The sequence below is a fragment of the Phasianus colchicus genome, chromosome 1 (genome assembly GCF_987193195.1).
Source record: "Phasianus colchicus chromosome 1, bPhaCol1.hap1.1, whole genome shotgun sequence".
NCBI classification, from domain to species: Eukaryota; Metazoa; Chordata; class Aves; order Galliformes; family Phasianidae; genus Phasianus; species Phasianus colchicus.
Window position 1 is genome coordinate 94,908,081 of NC_143436.1, and position 20,927 is coordinate 94,929,007.

General features: G+C 37.0%; 1 protein-coding gene and 1 long non-coding RNA gene across 4 annotated transcripts in view; one reads left to right on the forward strand and one right to left on the reverse strand.

The window, feature by feature from the left end:
* LOC149919878 (uncharacterized) lies at positions 1-12,933 on the reverse strand. Its single transcript, XR_016463730.1, has 3 exons — positions 12,746-12,933; positions 7,426-7,555; positions 1-172 (listed from the first exon to the last, which is right to left on the reverse strand). It is a non-coding gene; the product is annotated as an uncharacterized LOC149919878 (long non-coding RNA).
* The window catches only part of POU1F1 (POU class 1 homeobox 1), a 26,400-nt gene continuing 9,886 nt past the window's right edge, over positions 4,414-20,927 (forward strand). The window contains exons 1-2 of one of the 3 annotated variants that reach the window (XM_090134480.1): positions 4,414-4,534; positions 20,391-20,656. In XM_090134480.1, the coding sequence (XP_089990606.1) occupies positions 20,473-20,656 (184 nt within the window). In that variant the 5' untranslated portion in view covers positions 4,414-4,534; positions 20,391-20,472. Of the gene's footprint in view, positions 4,535-18,252; positions 18,395-20,390; positions 20,657-20,927 lie in introns of those variants that run through there. The other 2 variants (XM_090134478.1, XM_090134479.1) reach the window with 2 other exon arrangements.

Genomic DNA, 20,927 nt, shown 5'->3' on the forward strand with positions numbered 1-20,927 from the left:
AGCAGCAAAAAATGCAGAAGTACAGTAAATGTAATCACAAGGGTGATGCAATAGCACAGTACTGCGCCTGCTTTTTGTACGTGACCCTGCGGTGTGCGTCCCTTGAGCGTTCTGCTGGCTGGCTGTTTGCGGTTGCCATCTGCTGGTAAAAGCACTGCATGGCTTGTTTCTCCTGGAAGAGCACAAAAGTACAGAAGTACGATTATTTATTTGTTTATTTTCTGATTAGATTATTTCATTTTTCTTAGACTTTTTTTTTTTTTTTTTTTTTTTTAGGTATGGCTATATTAATTGTGATTTCCGAATAAAATATTGCTGTGTTCTACTGGATTTCACAGATTAATGTAAATCTCCAAGTATTCCAAGAATTACACTTAAGTTATTATATTATGTAAATATCCACTGCCAGTTCCCACTTCTTGCAGTCTTTTCAAGAACTGTAACAAAGAGGACCCAAATTTTGCATTCCTATTGAAAGCAAAAGGTTTCTGATTGCCTGCAATGGGTTTGGGGAACTCATCATTTCGAAGACGTTTCAAGAACTGGTAGGACAAAAAAACATTTTTGTTCACAAAGCTAAAGCCACTGTACAAAGACAGCATATACTGTGCAGCCTTTGTTTCATCCAAGGAAGATGCTGTTCTTTTTAATTTATCTAGTGGGTGGCAGCCCTGCTTGTGATTGAGTTTTGCCAATCCGCCCCCCCCCCCCTTTTTTTTTGAGAGAGAGAGAGAGAGACAAAAGAGCAAAGGAATATACTTTGCTCCTGTTTCAAACAAACAAACAAACAAACAATCATTTTCTTATATTGCTTCTATTTAGTTGCCAAGCTTACAATTCATAATTTGGATTTTCTTCTGACAAAGAAAGATGCATTAACATCCCTTTGAAAATATGCCCATATTGGGCCAGTGAAGCAGCCTTGAAAAGGGCAATTTGCTCCATAACACCAAAAATTTTCTGGAGGTTAAAAGGATGCAATAATAAATATTTGTGAATCTTCCCTCTTGATGAGAGTGAAGCAGTGATGATGAGGCAGAGGTCTGGGGACAGATATGAGGACAAATCAGTGAAGACAGGAAAAGGAAGGGATCAAACACGCAAAGACTCATCAGGACTGAAGATTGTGCATGTCTATGCTAATAATACCTTATTCCAACTGTGTGTACTTTGAAAATATTCTTTTGGAGTCTTCCTTACTTTTGAGATATCTGCCTTTCTGGGTGTTTGACTTTGCATATAGAAGGTATACCTAAGCTGGAATAGACAATTGCTTTGATTTGCTTGTAATAAGGACGTCTTTGTTACAATTATAGAATGATTAAGGTTGGAAAGACCTCTAAGATCACCCATTCTAAACACCATCCCCATCATGCCACTAACCACATCCCTCAGTGCCACATTTACACTGTTGTTGAACACCTCTGGGGATGTTCCACCACCTCCTTGGGCAGCCTGTGTCACTGCCCGACCTCTCTTTCTGAGAAGGAATTTTTCATAATATCCGACCTGAACTCCCACACACACAACTTAAGGCCATTGGTAACAAAAAGTAATGAAATAATTTGTCAGAACAGGATTCTGTTGTTTGTCCTGCCTCCCCTCTCAGGAGGAACAGCTTTCCTCAGGACTTAGATATGAACAGTACAAGCAAAGATTACCACTCTGCCTAGAAAAGCAGGTAAGTGTGCATAAGGAATATAACGCAGGAGGGGGCACACTACCAGCAGAGCTGTAGATCAACATAGATTCATTGTGCTGTAGCACCCATCACATGGCTGGTGCTGTGAAAGGAACCACAGTCCCCTTGTACTTCTCAGTGCTTGGCAAGTAAGAAGTGTCTGCAGCTATAAAATGCTTCAGGTCTGGCTTAGAGCATTCAGCATCTTAATTGATCTAAGAGGAGGGGAGTTAAAAGGAAGGGATAAGGATGAGCTTGCAGCTGGCCACGGGAGAGTGCTGTGCACTCACACCTGCATTTTAAGAGACTGTGGGAAGGCAAATCTCTCTCTCCTTCACTGAATGTGGATGAAATACCTTTGAAAGCAGTCTAAATAGCTACCACTAAAAGCCTAAAGCTTCTAAAGATTATATCTTAGTGTCCTCCTAAGAAATGCATCTCACCAGTGAAGTACAGTCATCCTCAAGCTTTGATCCCAGGCCACTAAGCTCTGGAAATAAGCAACCCACTTTTAAAGGCAATGAATAAGACTATTCAGAGAGCTGAAGGCCCCAGCAACCCACTCATGGCTCAAGAGTTGCCCTTGTAGCTTATTAAATCTAGTAGTGTTTTCTCAGCTGTAAGAGCAAGTCATTTGCTCCAGGTGCATGCGCTGCATGTGCTCCCATCTAGATAGGTAGGAGTAAGCCCAAGTGTGTTACATTTTCTTGAATGACAATTCATTTGAATTAAAAATCATAGCTTTTCGTTCTAGGATCAGAAATAGGAACAAGAGATCATAGTTGTTTAAGATGGTAAAGCTTACTGTGGAAAGTGGGGCTGTGCAAGAGTGGCAGTGGCATGGTTTTTTCTTGCTCACTGACCTCATGCTTGTCCCTGCTGTCAGCAGTGAGGCTCAAATTGAGAACTGCCACTGGATAAGCAGGAGAATCTGAGCTACACCATCAAGCCTTTTCGTTTGTGCCCGAAGTTTGTAACTTTCAGTCTGTGGATCTCTATGAGGGAGGAGCATTCTCACCGGTATGTGTTACACTTGGACAGAAAAGGTGAGAGACATGGTTAAAACAAGAAGTCAGGAGTTTGGGTGATCCAAGTTACCATTTCTGACTGCCATTTTTTGGTGGATGCTGATCTAAATTCTGTAGAGAAGCTTGCAACAGCTCTGCCATTTCAGCTGTGTGGAGTCAGTAGATGCTGGCACGGTTAAAGGAGCTTATTACTTATATCTGAAATATTAAGCTGAAATAAAATTAAAATGAGACCAGCCTGTAATTAAATGTTGTGCTATCTGATTGGTTTTGAGCATTGTAAATTTGCTAATTGTTTTATCCTGTTTTTCTAAAGTGAAAATGGTAATGTTGCAAACATACACGTAAAATCTCAGTGGCTCTCTATAGAACAACAACAAAAAACAAACAAACAAACAAACAAAAACAAAACCCCAAACACAAACAAACAAAATAAATCCTGCATAGAAGAGAACACTGAATTTTCTATTAATGTGTTAATGTGTGCACAGCTTTAGTCTGGCTATGGATATGAAATGCCTCCTGTAACAAAAAATTTTTTTTTGGTATGCCAAAAACTCAAGCCAGTGCTATGAAGAGGGTGCAATGTAGAGACTGTAATATCTGATTCATTTTTATGCTATTTTTTTTCATGGAAAAAATTCAGTGTGTTTGTAAAATTTGGTATTCAAGACATACCAAATGATGCCAGCTACTTCACAGTATGAAAGACAGATCTCAAGTCAGTGTCAGTTTTACTGCTCCTTTATTATTCAATTACTAAGAAAAAATACAGGCAATCATTTTTTTTAATGCTTCAGTTTACTTCATTCCGCCCTAATTAACACTTGCTTTTGTAGGTATTTAGTACGAAGGTTTATCTTTTGTACATGTCCACTTATCCATAACCTCTATAAAGATGGCCTTTTACTGTAGTATCTGAGCATCTCCCCTTATTTTATTGGCCGATTTGAATAACTGGTGGTGTTTGTGGCTATTTTATTCAGAATATGTATACATTTGTAATCTTATAACAATTGAAGATTTGCAGTGTTTCTGAGAGCCTAAATTTAAATACATGTGCCATTTACATTAGAAAACTGGAAGTAGGAGGATGCTAAGTAAATGTGGTGAGATCTGTGATCGTTCAGTCAATAAGGACATTTTGTATTCTGCACAGTTCATTCAAAGATTGCACTTGGAAACCAAACCAAACTTTACTTTTTTTTCTTTTGAATATATTTGCAGGTATTGTTTTTAAAATATTCAATAGCATTCACTGTCAGAAAACACAGAAATATGGGTTGAAATCCATGTTAACTCACAAAGTTATCACAATATACTTTCCAAATTTCAGGTGAGAGAAAGTCACAGACTTATTTAGGCAATATTAATAAAAACAGGGAAATGTTTAAAAGCAGTCACGGTGTTTCTCACCTTTTCTATCCCAATATAACATATACTAGTGTGGCAACTTTTCGAAATGGAAGATTTTAACATTATTTTTCTCTAAAAACAGAAGTGAATGGCATTATTTCAAATTGTATTCAAGAAATCCTAATTCTCAAAGAGTCTGTGTGGATACCGAGAAGCTTTTTATTTCAGTCAGTGATATAAGCATACAATCAGCTCTTTTTTTTGTAAAGCAAAGCTGAAACACATGTCTGTTATCTGTATATTATCAAATATATACTATAAAATTCTGCTATTTTTGCCCCAGGATTTTCTTAATGATTCCTGATCATGGAAAAATTCTTGTCTTGTGGAAGTTCCCTTCTGAAAGTCCAAAGGAAGAAGAAATCAGGTTCACACTCAGCACCGAGAATGTCACCATAGTTATTATGAGGTCAGTAATCTTACTTTTTAACATGTGGTTTAATGTAAAAACTCAGCAAATAGTACTGGGTTGTTTATGTTCGTGAATCCAAACAAATAGCAAGATAATGTCTTACCTATTTCTAACTTGTACAACAAATAGTTTCCTATCAGCACATCTCCTTTCTATTATCTTTCACTACAGCTGATTCTTTTGAAGCAAACATCACCTGATGTTATGCCGTGTTGTTTTATATTATTTTTAACCATTGAGAAAATAGTGAAAATTGAATAAGCAGTCATTAGCTAAGAATGATTATTTAAAGCTAAGCTATTAATAAAATCCTTGGACAGGTGGAGGCAGTTAGTAATATCAATTAGTTCTCTCTTGAGATATGAAGTATTCATTTTATAAATTTATTTATTCTCTATATAAAGTTTATTGCCTCTTGAAAAATGGCTTGGTGTTGGGAATACATCTTGCTATTCATTTAGAAGAATGTTCTGCTGATGACATGGACGTGCTTTCAACAGTTTGGGGAAAAAAGAACAAGTGGTTATGTTTTGCAAACATGAAGATGAGCCTGAGTGTTGGATTAAGAAAAAGATTAAGAGATGGCTTTGTGGAGATCTTCTGCTCAGGTATTGTGCTTGCCGTGTGGAGATGATAGGTTATCACAGACATTAATAGCAAAGTATGTTTTTTCTGTAATGCCATATTTCTTAGTTAGTTTTCTTTGTTAAAGGTTTTGTGAACACATGGGTAATTTGTTTCCAGGTACTATAAAACAGTTGTCGAGAGTGATAGAATTTCATTGTAGAGGCTTAATTCATCACACAGGTTGCTTGTCTGACAGTCTCTATGAAAGCTGTATAGCAGAACAAGTATCAGAAGCTATGACTCATGCAAGGACAGGGATGCTAAAGAATCAAACCTGGTTTTTTTCCAATGCTTTTGGAAAGTTGTCTTGTGCTCAGTGCTCTGGGACAGAGATGAGCACTCTGATAAAGGCATCTAGGCAGGTGTGCTCAGGCAGTAGCTGGATAAATCACCAGCTTTTCTAAGTAACACCAGCTAGGCTGGAAATTGAAAATTGGTATTTATTCAGATGTACTGAAGCCTGTGGAAAAGGTAGCTATTTGGTTTGGCTGAGACAACCCACAGGAAAGTTCTGGAAGAAATAAATTTATTGTTAATAATCCAACAGTAACTAGATTTTGTGTTGCTACAATCTGCTTCTGGTAAATGCCAATTAGCAGAGAAACTGTGGTAAAATTGGCTATCTTTTAGATATGTCAGCTCCTTATTTTATGTACTATACTTTTTTGCTTAGCTAGTAGTTTTAAATGTTACTAGACAAGAAAATGATGCTGCCCGCTGATGAAAGTGATTTTGCACAGTGTGCTTGAGTAAACTAAGTGGAGGGGGCTTAGAAAAGCAAATTGTTAGCAGTTCCAAGCTGGTGGAACCTTGGAAGATTAAAATTAAATTTAAAAAATCCGCTGTGGAGATGCACAGTCTGAAAAGAGGAGGTAAACAACAAAAACAAGTCACAAGAAAACAGAAAAGGGAAATATTTCCTCATCCATTTGGTTAACCAAAGGGTGCTGGGAAGATGGACTCAACCAGACTGCATTTTGCAGGATAAAATATTTCACATAGGTTCATGGCTTGTGGTGTTGCTTGTGATGTATACTGTTAATGTTACAAAAAGGTCAACAAAAATTGCATTTTCCATTTCTGTTCTTCATTTAATTGTTGAAGTCCACAACTGTGGCTGTGAATATAATTCATAGTGGGGATGCAGCACCATTATTAGTGTAGTCCTCAAGACCATATTAAACTCAGACATGCTGTTTTCATACCTCCTTTTTGTGCTTGCTTCAACTTTCCTTTTGCAAGTTTCCATTTCATAGAATCATAGAATCATTTAGTTGGAAGGAACTGTTAAAGGCCATCCAGTGCAACTCCCCTGCAGTGAACAGTGACAACTATAGCTCAATGAGGTGCTCAGGTGCTAAGTTACTGCAAGTCCCTAAGCTGTTTTATGGTGCAAACTCTGGATGTCTTCTGACTAATAGCATCTTTTAGAAGAATGTCCTAATGGAGACTTCCTTAAAAGCTCAGCTCCTGCAGCCACTGTGCAGTTCCAAGATGACTTGGCAGGTGAAGGAAAACAGCAGTGGATCCGTAAGGTTCCTTGCAAGATTCTTGCAAAAGCTGTGGAATTATAGCCTGGGGAGAAATCCACCTCTTTTGGCCCAAGCATGAAAGAAAGAATGGATTTCAAAAATCAAATATCAATGAGCTAAGCTTAGGCTTACTTTTGCCTGGAGTTATGCTCTGTAAGGAAGCACTCCCACTTCCCCAGTCACTTACAAGTTTGAGTTATGCTTGTTTAATTCTTGGAAAGTGGCTCAGAATTTTGTTTAAATACCTGATCCTTCAGGCAGCTCACTTGCCAGTACAATGAGAAGCCTCTCCACAGATGTTACGTGTACCCACTGTCAGATTAAAATGCAGTACGTTGATTTAAGAGGAAATTTTCAAGCCCTGTTGTGCCAGCCTCCCAGCCCAGAAACACTGTTCTTCTTGCTGGGGATTTTAAAAGAAAATCTGGGTGATAGTTACCAGAGCAGTGATTTTGTGATAAAGCTGTTAACATAATTCCAACCAGATACATTAAAATGCTCACCGTGAAGAGAAGGAAACATTTGAACACTTTAAGACAATAAATGATTCTCATAGTCCCATGCTGTTTGTTTATGCCAATCACTTCACTATTATTGTTTGAGTTTAGCTGTATTTATTTTGGGAAGACTTTCACTTTCCTACTTTTGCCTGAGCAATAATTAAAGAGGGGCATATGAAGGAGATCATTTTATTCCCCACCTAACAAAAAAAATCAAATTCATGCTTACAAGTGAAGACAGAATAGGCAGACAGATCTCTTCCCTGCCAACTCACGTGGAGACTGAACCAGCCCATAACTTAGATGGTGGCTTCTGGATTTGGAGGCTGGACAAACATGGTCCTTTTCCTGCAGACTCACTGTGGAAAATGCAAATGGAATTTTTGAATACTTATATTGACTTAGGGAGCCATTTCAGACTTTCCCCTTTGGCATGGAACCACATTTAAAAGCTGTACAGTTTTATAAGTGAAGCACTAACCAAAATGTAAATTGACAGATCTGGCTGCTGTCCCAATGTTGGCCATTGATTTTACTTAACATTTCGGCTTTCTCACCTATAAATTTCAAGCAACATCTCTGAGGACAATAGGTAAGATAAGAGGAGATATTGAAGGGTGAGGCGGTGCTATACCACAATGGTTATTCCTTTACTGTGAAGGTACACTTTCCAGGTTTATCACTGTTGGATAATGATTAATCAAGTTGTATGGATTAATTTTTATTGGGGCTTATTATGTATGTTCCAGAAGAATAATAAATTTTAAACATTATTTGAGATTTCAGAATTAAAACTGTCTCATATTTCAAATAATTTCAAATGACCTTCAGACAGAGCCAGTCGGTGGTTTGAATATGCTAATGAAATCACTTTGCTTGCAGGATGTTTTGTTTGGTAATGAAACTCAAAACTACTGACCATGTTGAGCTGATGATGTTTGTCTATCTGATGCACTAATATTCATCAATGCAGTGTGTGCAGGCAAAGTTCAGATATGAATATAGATGACAAGGATTTTCTGGGAGTTCATATAATAACCTCTTTTAGGTATTGATTTTTTTTTTTAACAACCTGATGCCCTTTATTTTACACTGATATTGAAAGAAAGCAGCATTATTTTATCACTTGGCTCTGTGAATGCAGAGATAATTGAGTTCTCATTACTAATCATTTTAGAAAATTAGAAATTCCAATTTAGAGCAGACCTTTCTGGCTGTACTTGTACTGAGTAGTGTTTCCTGGAGTACTTTGGGAGCATTTACTGCTTAATGTGCTCAGGGAGGATATAAAAATCTGACCCTAATTTTTTCATTTATTTCAGAGTCCAGTTTTGCTTTTTTGACTTACTTGTAGCTGTCATTTTAATGAGACTGAACTCAGCTGAATATATGTAATTTTTCCGGATGAAGCATGACCATTATAGCTGTCTTAGTACTTAAGAGAAAAATGTATTTGTGTAAACTGTGAGCTAAAATGTTAGGCTTGTTTTAAAAAATAAAAGACAATCACTTTGGAAGATTCAAATTAAATTAAAAAAAATCCACAAACTTCACCTTTACTTCGATTTTATGTCTTTACTGCTGTAAGTCTTACTAAGTAACACTGGAATTCTATCAAGACTACCCAAATTATCACAAATTTGGATTAATCCCAAAAGTATGAATGTTTTATGTTACAGTTTGTATAGGAAACTTTCCTGCTACACTTTATTCCATATAAATATATTATTCCATATACTGCTGATTAAAAAGATCTATAAATATATTTTCTAATGCAACTCCCAAAAATGTTATAAAAAATATGATCTGAAATATTTATAAAAGATTTTTGCAGATGCCCAGAGCATTAGATGAGGCCTTTAATATAATTGTTTCTGAAACTCTTGGTGACTCTTCATTAAGGCTGAAATATTCCACATAAACATATCAATTTCGTTATAAGTAATAACTGAAATAAAGGAGTTTGTTGTTTTATTCAAAAACTGTTGCAATTGAACATGCTATCATTCTGGTTTTAGTTTTGAAATGACTTTATATGTGAAGAGTGTTTATAAGTTTGTTGGTCAGCCATTCAAACGTAATTGGATATAAGTCATAGGGCACATAGTGAGGAAGGACTGCAGAATAAGAGCAGGCAGCACAGGGTGGATGAGGGAAATGGGTGAGCATATCAGAGGGGGATTGAAGAAGAAAAAATTGAGATTTCTTATTATTCCATACATTTCCCATTACTTTAAAATTGTACTTGTGCCTGGTGTCCAACAGCACTGAGCAACAGGCAGAAATATTAATCAGACTATCAGAATGTAATTTCAGTTGTTATCTATTACAGTCTTTTCACACTAGAGAGACATGGGCATAGGAGGCATGCCTCTGGCTGTATATCATGTGAAATTAATTGTAGCTTACAATAAGCATCTAGACCACTGAAGTTTCTCTGGTATTTGGTTTAATTTCATTTACTGTAAGGAGTCACAGATGATATCTCATAAAGAGAGTATGTTAAAATACATTCTTTCACTGTATGATGTAGATGAGTTGAAGATGATCATGAGAATTGTCTTGCTATGGCAGAAATATTGCTGCGATCCTCCAACAGCTGCAGATGGGCCTAAACCACTTCATGGAATGCACCATCCCAGGAGAAGAGAGGAAGTGCACATAGTTCAAAGAAGGTGAAAGGTGTAATGTTGAAGGCACATCACTTTGAACAGCCTGCCTGTGGAGGCAATGGAGTCACTTATTCCTGGAGGTTTTCAAGAAAAGAATAGATGTGACACTGAATGACATGGTGTTGAGTGGTCATGGCATGGATTGACGGTTAGATTAGATGATGTTATTGATCTTTCCAACATTTATGATACTGTGATAAAAAGCCAAGAAAGAGCATTCTAAGCCTTCAGGATTACTCTGGTCTTTTCAGAGTATTTGACCTCTAGAAGAAAATTTCTGAAATCCTATCAAAAGATAGTGATGCTAGTCTTCAGTTCCTTCTGTCATTATTAAAAATATTTGGTTTTGTTTTGGAGATGTGTGAGGTGAAAAATTATTTTGAGATAAATATTTGGGGATTTGTTTGTTTTCATTATTTAATACTCAAAAATATAATATAAGACTAGTTACTGAAAAAAGTTCTCTTCAGTAGATTTGTGCACTTTGGATAGGGGAAAGCTTTGTACTGACAACTAAGCTTCAGCTTTTCTATTAGAGCCTGTAATATTAAAGTGTAAATGGATTAATTTATAGTGAAGCTGCAGAGATTAGATTAGATGACATGATCTTGAGCGTAAGTAATGTTTGAGTTGCAGTACTATGTCAGTAGATATTTGGATGATGGATAAGGGGTATATTATGGTTCCAAAGCACTTTCTGGAGAGAGTTTAACTAATTCAGGGATCTGGGCTAGCAGATTTATTCTGGCAAGCTTTCTCTGTTACTTCTGACTCATTTAAAATGCATAGTTTGCTCAAATGTGCTTCAGCTAGCCCTTTTGCACTTAGTTGCTTTGTCTCTTCAGGGGATAAAGGGACACGTCTATAACATTTCAAACCTAGACCTGATCAATTCTGCATCTTTTATTGTTCTTGTTTTGTGTACTTTTTATTTTGAATCTGTGTTTTTTTCTTTGTTTGTTCCGCTGATTTTTTTTTTTTTTTTTTTTTTTTTTAACTTTCTGCCTTTTTTATTATTAACTTTGTATCTGGGAAGAAACTGTTTTGCTAGTGATATATAAACTAAGAAGCAGGGGACATATAAATGTTTAGTTTGTACTAAAGCTTTTTGGGATATATGAGGAGACACTGAAGTACAAGTGGTTAGAATTCATTTCTGTGCTGTGTACCTTTGAAATGTTAGGGTTTTCCAAACATTTTACTATCCAGCAGGCACAGATGTAGGTATCTACCATATTCAATGCATGTGTGTATTCACAATGTTTTGTATTTATTTGGATACATATAAAAATAACATATTTATGTACAAGTATATATATAAATTACTTATAAATCTAAAAAACTGTCATACTTAATATATCTTATTTTACAAGGATACAATGTTTTGTAATATAAAAATCAACACTGGGAAAGGACTAATGATCTGCATACTGTAGCAAAGACCTCATTTACATGATAAAAGCTTGCTGGTATTACAGGCATACTTTCCAAAATGATGTAAGAAAATTTGAAAAAAGTCACTTGGAAAAGAGTAAGAGTGCTCTCTTGAAAGTGAAAAACTTATCAAATTAAAAACTACTTAGAAAGATAAACTTTTGCTACTGAGAAGGAAGTTGAATGTAGTTCTGAATTAACTGAAAATGAGTCAACCATTATATGTCTGAAATCTAAACTTGGCCTTTAACAAATGTTAAATTTATACTAGTGGTAGTACATTAATTATTAAAGATGTTAACTATATCTTCTTTTGCACATACTTGGCTAAACTGATGGCTGGTATTAGTGCACTGGCTGGGTCCAGTCCTGGCTGTTTGTAGCCTGTTTCCACACTGCTTTCACTGGAATTACAGTGCAAGGGACATGGGCTGGCAATCTGATTTAGTACTTGATTTAGAGGCTGGCAACCCTGCTTCTAGCAGTGGGGTTGGAACCTGATGATCCCTGAGGTCCCTTCCAACCCAAGTCGTTCTGCAATTCTATGATTCACTGCCATGCAACTGCAGGGTCTCTCTCTGCAGTAACCTGTGTGCAATATATGTAATATTTTAGACTAACTGGGAGCAGAGAGCATACCAGCGGAACTTGTGAATCTGTGTTGTTTAATTTTGTATGTCTTATCTCCCAGCCTAGATGTAGGTTAGGATGCTCCCTAGCAGTGTTCAGTTGTTCTCTGAGAGCCGTGGGAACCCTGCTGCTCCCTGTAGGTAACAGATCATGCCTGTGCCGCACGTTCAGAGAATCTTTTCAGTGGGGACGAACTAATGTAAGGACAGGTGGCTTGGAGAAACAAATAATCTTACTTTCTTTTTGCTCTTTAGCAAGTCACCTCGCTTGCTTTAAATTGGTCTTTAAGGCTATTGTTTGCTGTAATGCAATTACACATGTTTTTCACTCAGACTCCAGCGAGCCAGAATTTGGCAGCAAGACCTGATAAGCCTTCTATGTATCTATAGAAGTGAATTGCTTTGTGCTAGTCCCTGGGAAAGTGTCTTCCATGATAATTTGTAATCCTTCTTCCTCATCATCTGTGGATGAAACCATCCATGGCGTGTATACTGACAGACAATTGACATTTTAGAAAATCTTTTTTTTCTATGCACAGGGTTTGTGTTTAGAGATGTCTTTCTCATTTACTGTGTGGGAAGTAAACCTTGAATCTATGATAGCCTTCTTTCTATTTAGTATTTTAATGGCACATAAATATAGTGATTTCAGTGAAAGATCTTTCTGGATAGTAAAATTCTGAGGAAGAACTGTGTAAACTCATAGAACTGTAGAGCAGTTGTAACCTACTGAAAGTATAAAAATCTCTCAAAAATGCTGATGCTTCGGTGATTATATCACTGAAGTTTGCATTCTGATATATTAAATGCTTACAGTCCAAGGTATGCTGAAATCTGTCACAGGCTCGCCTTTCTGGTGATGCTCAGTGCTTCCATCTCCCACTGGCACCACCTATCATTGGCATTGCTCATTCCACAAGCAGAAAGCCCAGAGGTCAAGTGTTCACAGTTTCTGAGTGGACACAGGGATAGGAGGAGATGTGCCTATGCTGTCCCAGTATGGGTCTTTCAGAATCTATGTGCACATAGAATGGTCTCCATTATGATGTGCTCTTGCATAACATTTTGTGCAGGCAAAGCTTGGGTACAGAACAGTTACACCAGATTTTTTCAGCTTAGCATGACTGCTGAGCAGTGCTGAGTGTGCCAGAAGTAAAATGATTTAAGGAAATACCCTACAAGGGGTAGAATACAACTGAAAGCTCCAGAAGATCTGGAATTCTTTGAAAATCTGGAACACAACCGGAGAATGTCCAATCCATTGTTTTATCACATATATTCAAAATAGAAACGAGTCAGAAAGTATTTTTCTTCTCCTTTCAATTTGCATTATAATTTTATCCAACTCATTGGGAACTAGCCATGACATTGTGGAATTTAAAGCAGGGAAGTTACATACTCTGCATAAAAATGACAGCAATTTTTTGCATACAAGTACATTGTGAAAAAATGTGCAGAGCGAGAAGGATGAAAATTGTGATAGTATTAAAAGAGAAAGAGTTAAATAGATCTCCCACCAGATGTGCATTAAAAGCAGAAGTGAAGGTTACTTCTAAAAAAAACGGAGTTTCTCAGGGATGCAGTGTTGATATGTGTACATATATGCCTCTCCAGAGTGTAAATGTGCGTATGGGTGATTATTTGAAAGGATCATGTTTCAACCCCAGGAGTATTGTAGTGATTATGTTTGTAGAGACTTCCAGCTCTACAAGCTCTTAGTTTGAACAAGCCTTATATCTGCAGCTTTTCTCTAGTACAGAATTTCCAACAGGCTCCCACAGGCAGTTAAAGCAGGCAGGCTGCACAGGTAGATTCTGCATCCCATAGAAACATCAGTTGTTAGCATTTTCTCCCTGAAGGTATTTGTAGTTATGCATGTTCTCTGGGCAATTAAAGAGGAGTTTCCAGCATGCGTATATTATTTAGTAGAAGGTCTTGGAGACCCAAGAAAAGAAAAGAATGAATGATGCTACTGAGACCCACATCTGTCTGGTTTCCTTTGCAATGATGCAGTGCTTGGTGAAGGTGTAGAGGAAACTCCATGATGTTAATCAGCATCTGACTGTCTCATGGGCCCAGAGAAGCTGTGCTCCTGTGAAGCAAAATGATGGGGCTTTTTCTGATAGTCAGACCTGAGAATTCACAGAAGAAAAGCTCTGAGCTGAGAAAACCACATGAAACGACCTTTCTGCCATGAAAACAAATGTCATAATTCTGTCTAAACATAAAATTTAAAGGATTTCTGAAAGCTCTCTTCAGTATTTTGAGATCCAATCAGAACAGATACAGGAGGAGAAAAGCCAGTCTTCTGGCATGAAGTAAAAATTAAAGATCATTTAAGGAAACAAATGAAGGTGACTTCTGTATTATCCCATAATGGACAGGGTAAAAGATGCTTGTCATTAAAATCTTTATTTTCTCTAGTTCTCCTTACAGAAATAATAGCCACTGGGAAGACCAGTTTCAACTGCAGATTCAGAATAGGGCAGATGGGCTTTACTGGCAAAATCCTTTTGGAGAATGAGGTCTGTGTCTCAGGGAAGAACCCTACCTTCATGTTTTTATGACACTCATAAGTGTAACAAAGGGTGAGGAAGAGAAAAACTCTTTTGATTGGTGGCTGCAGTTCTGAAATAGTTGAACGATAACTCTTTCATTTTTAAATCCTTGAAGACAGCTCGTAAATGAGGGCCTCTCTGGGTGATAATGACTTCCAGGTATATTATGTGGTCCATTTTGGTGTGTCCAGTGAAGCCTTTCTTATTTATTAAGCACTCTCTCACCAGAAAAGGACGCATTCATTTAAGTTTCCATGATCTTCCCAAACTTGGGTTGTTGAGTGCTGAGATTCAGATGCTGCTTCAGATTTACGAGGATAATAGTAATTCATACAGTTCTATCTTTCACCTTGAGATCTGTCCAAAGAATGCAATTTGGAGAGCAGACAGATGTAAGTGATATAATGAAATGAGACGGGGTGTTTCTGCTCTAAGACTGTAGATAAGTTGTCACATCCTGATGATTCTGAGAAGAAAAGAAAGTGCTTCGGGAAGTCTTTACAGTCCTGTGAGATTAAGATTGACAAACAAACTAAAAATCATGACTCTGCATCTTCAATTTGTGTTCTACCAGCCTGGAAGAGCTTGGGTCTTCCATGAGGTAGTCAGAGGGGCAAAACTGCTCTCAGTTGAACCTTGGTACTTGCCCAGCCCCAAACTCTTCTTCCTTCTTGACACAGGAGAGGAGCCCTTTTGCTATCATCCCTTTTGTTTATTATTAGCGCATGTTCAAGGAACATTTAGACATTGTGTTGAGGGACATGGTTTAGTGAGAACTATTGGTGGTAGGTGGGTGGTTGATCTGGATGACTCTGTAGGTCTTTCTAACCTTGGTGATTCTGTGATTCTATGATTCTTCTGGCCAGAACTGAGTATCATAGAATCACAAAGTGGTTTGTGTTGGAAGAGACCTTGAAGATTATCTTTTTCTTATCTCCCTGCCAACAGCAGAAACACTTCCACTAGACCACATTACTCAGAGCATCGCCCAGTCTGGTCTTGGACACTTCCAGTGATGACATCATTGGGCAAAACCCTGGCACAGTTTTCTGAAATGTAAGTGTGGCATTCAGGAGGCCCTTTTCAGATCCATGTGACCCCATGACCTCCTTAAACTATCAGAAGAGTATCTGTTACTGCAGATCCAGACAGGAGATGGGCTAGGAACAGCAAATGCTGGCAAAACACATCTCCTGTCAGAGAGAATTTAAAGCTGACCGTGAAATTACAGAGTCATAGAGTAATTTTGTTTAAGTGAGTCTGAAATCCAACCAAACAGCTGAGCATGGCCAACATGTTAGGGTTTCACCATCAAGGGATTCTTCTTGGCAGAACAAAAATAGTAACAGACTTCACAGTTACAATGACAGATGATTGTTGCAAAGCTTTAAGAGAGGTTCTATTTTTGTTGGAAGTGACTTCCATTGCTCCATCTGATGAATGTAAAATTTGTCAAATACCTAGTCTAGCTATTCAGGAATATTAAAAATGCCACCAAATAACTAAAGAAAATATGACTAATGCACAATCTTAATGAAGAAATTAAAATAAAAATAAGGAAGTTGTTGGATGTAGCGAGAAGTGGGCAATGTGACATGAACACGTTATAAAAATCCAAGTAATTCCACATTATGAAACACAACACTGTTGTGAAATGGCAAATTTATTTGAAAAGGTGTTTGGGTTGGTGTCACAAAACAACTCTTTACTGTGCTCTAATGATAAGTTCAGTTTCTCAAGATTGCTGTTTGCGTATACTTCTTCTTTCCAAGTTTCTGTGGGTCAGAACCTCATGAACCTACTGACATCTCTTCTAACAAGCTCTACATGTTTCTAAGATCAAAGACTATGTAGGTCTCCTGATCTCAGGAAGAAATGGAAAACTGGCAGTGAGCTCCATATTTCATCTGGCTACAAGCCACAGCTTCTCTGCATCTATCTGTGAGTTTCCAGCAGAAATTTTACAGTTTATAGACTTTCTGTTATGTATAGCATTTCAGTAAGTGTGCCAAGATCTACTATTGGAGCTAAGAAGTTATTTATGTCATAAGAGGGAAATACTATTTCAGAACTGTTTGTAAGGTGTTAAAAACAATGTCAGTGCTGTTGACTTTGCCTTAGTTTCCTTCTGTGCAATGCCCTGATCTGAAAATTTCATGTGTTTCAAATACATGCTCAGCTGAATGAAATGCTAAAATTTAAGGCTCAGTTCTCATTCATTAGTCAATGTGCTCATCAGTCCACAGACTTTAATATACATAATATACATAGAGCCAAGCCCAAACTTGCATTTCATTTGTTGGCATTATCTTCCATAATGTCATTATTATTACTTCAAAGTTTTTGTGAATTTTGAAAGGTGAAGTGCATATGTGGATAGTAGTTATAAACTTAGAGCTTCACTACTGCTAAATCACATATGTGATTTGCTATATGCTGTAATTCTGAAATTTCTCAACACTCATAAACACAGCCTTTCCAAAAATGCATTTAAAGATTATATCAAGAATTCTACCTGAAAAAAAAAAAAAAAGTCCAATAAAATATATTTTTTCTCCTATGCAGCATATGTGAAGTGTGTTCCACCAGAATCCTAATTCAGGTATTTGAACCAGTTTGGAACACTAAAGAAGGCTTACACTCAAAGTATTACCATCTTTATGTTCCGACTATCTTTAGTTAAAAAAAAAAGAAAAAGAAAAAGAAAAAAGTACAAGAAAATAATTCAAATCAATGCATTTTACCTCCTAAGCAATAAAACAAATGAAATGGACCATCTGCTTCATTTTTTAGCCTGTCATACACGTAGAATATGTGACTCTGGGTTACTGCAGTGATTTTTCACCATTTACAGGTTAATATGAATGCTCTTTAGTACTCTGAAGTCATTCCAGTCTCATGACAGCAAATTATTGAAACAGTGATTTATTTTTAAAAAAATATTCTGCTTTTACTCATTATCTAGTGCAATAAAGGCCAGAACACTGGATGAGACTGTAGATGCTGTGGCAATATAAATTAAAAATAGGAGCTGTGAATGATTTTTATGTATTACTATGGGCTTTTTCAAGAGTTTATGTTAGATAAATATTTAGCAGATCTTGCTTAAGTAAAGCTATCTTTTCAGCTATCTCTTCTCTCTTGCCCCATATTATACATCTCTTGTTTATACTTGTATGACAAGACAAGTGATCACTGTGTAACGGTTGGGAATTAAGTTAACTTGGAGTGTTTTGCTATAACTCTTGACTTCTGCAGACTTTTGATTGAGCTCTCAGCCAGGTTGTCTTCCACACAATTGTATGGATGAGATTCCGGGGGCAGGTGTTAACTGTAGAAACCTACTTAGTATTAAACGTATCTGTCTGATGGCTACCGACTTTGGAGACAAAGTTTTTATATATTTTTTTTCTGGTCATTGTTCTTTACAAAAGACCTAATTGAATATATTTGTCAAATCATGTCTCTGGTTTCCCTCTTCTTCTCCCCCCGCTAATTGGACATGTATTGTGTTTGTGTGGGAAGGAAGGAGGCTCTATAGCAGGACAGCAATATTGCTGGGAAAAGAACATTAAAATGGATAAAGGGATTTTCTAGTGGTATAAATACCTGCACACGACCTCCCTGTTCTCTGAAGTCCTTCTGTATATGTATATACAAGTGCAAATACTGGAATAGAGTTGGAGCTGCCATTAATCGCTCGGGACCTGATCAGTTAGAAAACGGGGAAGGGTGGCTCTTTGCCTTTCACCCGTTTGAGGGCATGACTTGCCAAGCGTTTGCTTCATCCGACAATTTTGTACCCTTGAATTCTGACTCTTCTCCCTCCCTGCCTCTGATAATGCATCACAGCGCAGCAGAGTGCCTGCCCGTTTCTAACCATGCGACCAGTGTTGTCTCCACAGGTACTTTTTAAAAATAATATTGCTCTCTGTAACGCTCATTCGTAGTGCTTTTAGATGATATGTGTGCATCAAGTTTTACAATATTTAAAGTGTTTGATATCAGTGTTGTGTGAGTCTGAAACTACTTCAGAGTGGAAGCATTTTCATAGAGCTGCATCATGCGTAAATCAGGAACACTCTAAATGTTTGCATTTCAGTCAAATTTTAGCTTTCTCCCAGCTTATTAAAATATTAGGCGAAAGTCAGCTGTCACTACAGTAACTCAGAACACGTTTAAATGCTGACATTTTTTTGTGCCTACATAGTCTTCAGTGGTGTCATGTAAATAATTAAAAGTTTGTGTTCTGTGCAACCACAAATTTTGATAATATAAATTACTTTAGACAGAAAATAGATTTAAAACAAGTGTAATATTAATTGTGAGAGCTTCCAAGAAGAGGGAAAAAAAAGCAAGTTACCTCCTGAGTAAAATAACATCTAATGTTCAAAACTGGTGACAGAAATCTCATGTACGTTTTGGAAATTTTTGTTTGTGTGTATAATTCAAATAATGACATTTAAACAATAAACTGTCAGAGACAGGGAGACAGGTTTTTTTTTGCAGCCTCAGACCTTCAGAAGTCATATTCCGCAATACAGAAGCTACTGAAAACTTTCAGGAATATAAATAACTTTGTTTAATTTGAATCTGCATAACGGTAAGGTAAGAGCTTTACTTGAAATCCCAGAAAGTTTGCCGAAGTGCATCAGAAATAAAATATTTTAACAATATGAAAAAGCATGTAAACAGTGAAAACTGAGCATCAGTAATACATAATGCAATCTCATTCTCCAGGCAGGAAGCTCAAAATATCCTAACACAATTGTTGGGTAGCGGTTGTAGTAGGGAATAACAGAATTAAAATTTTGTTTGAGGCCATAATACTTTATCTGTATAATAGCAGTATTTTCTAGATTGTTTATTTATCTATCTTGTTCTGATCTACAAAAAATATATGTGGTGACTGGCAGAGCTACAAAAAGCATTCACATGTGTGTTTTAGGTTTTCCATACTTTGTAGTTAAAATTCAGGGACTACTGTTATCAGTGCAATTCTCTCCACAGCCTCGCATCTAGCAGATGACAATCAGAGAACAGAATTGATGGAAGGTGCTCTTTACAATGAGTAAGCTTACAGAAGTTCATATGTGGATCCAGAAATTGCATTAAATAATGACATTTTGGTGGAAACAGATAAAGAAAACTTGTGCAAAACAGTAGAAACAGAAGAAATTTGAATAATGATGTAACTTAAATGTAGAAATTTATTAAGCAGCATGTAATAATCCTGTATTCTTAAATAAAGATGAGTATACTTCTGTTCAAGAAGTATACTATACCATAAGCTAATATTCTGCAGTATCCTATGCAGTTAAGTTGATATTCTTCCTCCCTACCTTGTACTAAATCTTTATTAGTCAGTTGAAAATGGCAGTGTTTAAGCATAAGAAGTATACTGATTATGGATTATGAAATAGAAAAACAAACACCTACAAGTAAACCCCTAGATATTATTTCAACAGAAAAGTTGCGTTGCTCAACATGCATGGGTGTTATTAATTCAATCTCTCTTTTGGATGAATTTACAGTTGTACGGGTATCACTGTTCCAGTAGCATTTGTATGCGTAAATGTGTAAATGGCATTTTATAGTTCTGATCACTGTTCTAAAAAACAGATACTAATCCCTAATTAATCATGTTGCTCTGAACAACTGGAATGTGTGCTCTAAAGTTCAGCTTCTCACGTTCACAGATACGAATTTACAATATTACTCCTTACAACAGTTGTTAGAGGGTACTGTACATTTCTGCTGCCTACTTAAACAAGGAAAACAACCATGTATTTTGTATTGAACAAAAAATTGCCTGATTCTTCAGGCACTGGGAGGTTACTGAGCATAGACCTGAAATACCTATCTCTTCATCTTACTGATCTATAAACTTTTGCTTCCCAGAGATTGCCAGATGGTTATGTCCTAGAGTTAATGTTTGCAGGAGAACTAGATACAAGGATACTGTCTACCTTTGAACTGAAGGATGTATCTTGAATCCTCACGCGTTTTCTTACCAGTACCGTCTGTTTTGTCTTTGATACAAACTCCTAAACGTTCCCATCTCCATTTTGCCATGATGACTTCGGGAAATACGTCAGCAGGACTTCACTACTCTGTGCCCTCCTGTCACTATGGAAACCAACCCTCTACCTATGGGGTGATGACAGGTAAGAAGCAGCCTCAAATGAATGAGCTATTAGCATAATGAGTTTGGTCAGCTTTCCTTTAGAGGAATAAGTTCAAAAGAGTTGCTTAAAGACAGGACTGGAGTTAAGGCGCTAGAAAAGAGGTTAGCAAAGTAGGGTTCAGTGTCTTAAATTTAAACCTCTGTATCTCTCAGCACATCACTCTGTCTTACTTCTTTCTTTAAGACAGGGGCGGTGCTGCTCTTTTTGCTTACCTACGTCCACTTTTCCTTTTGAGGGATTAGGAATGACT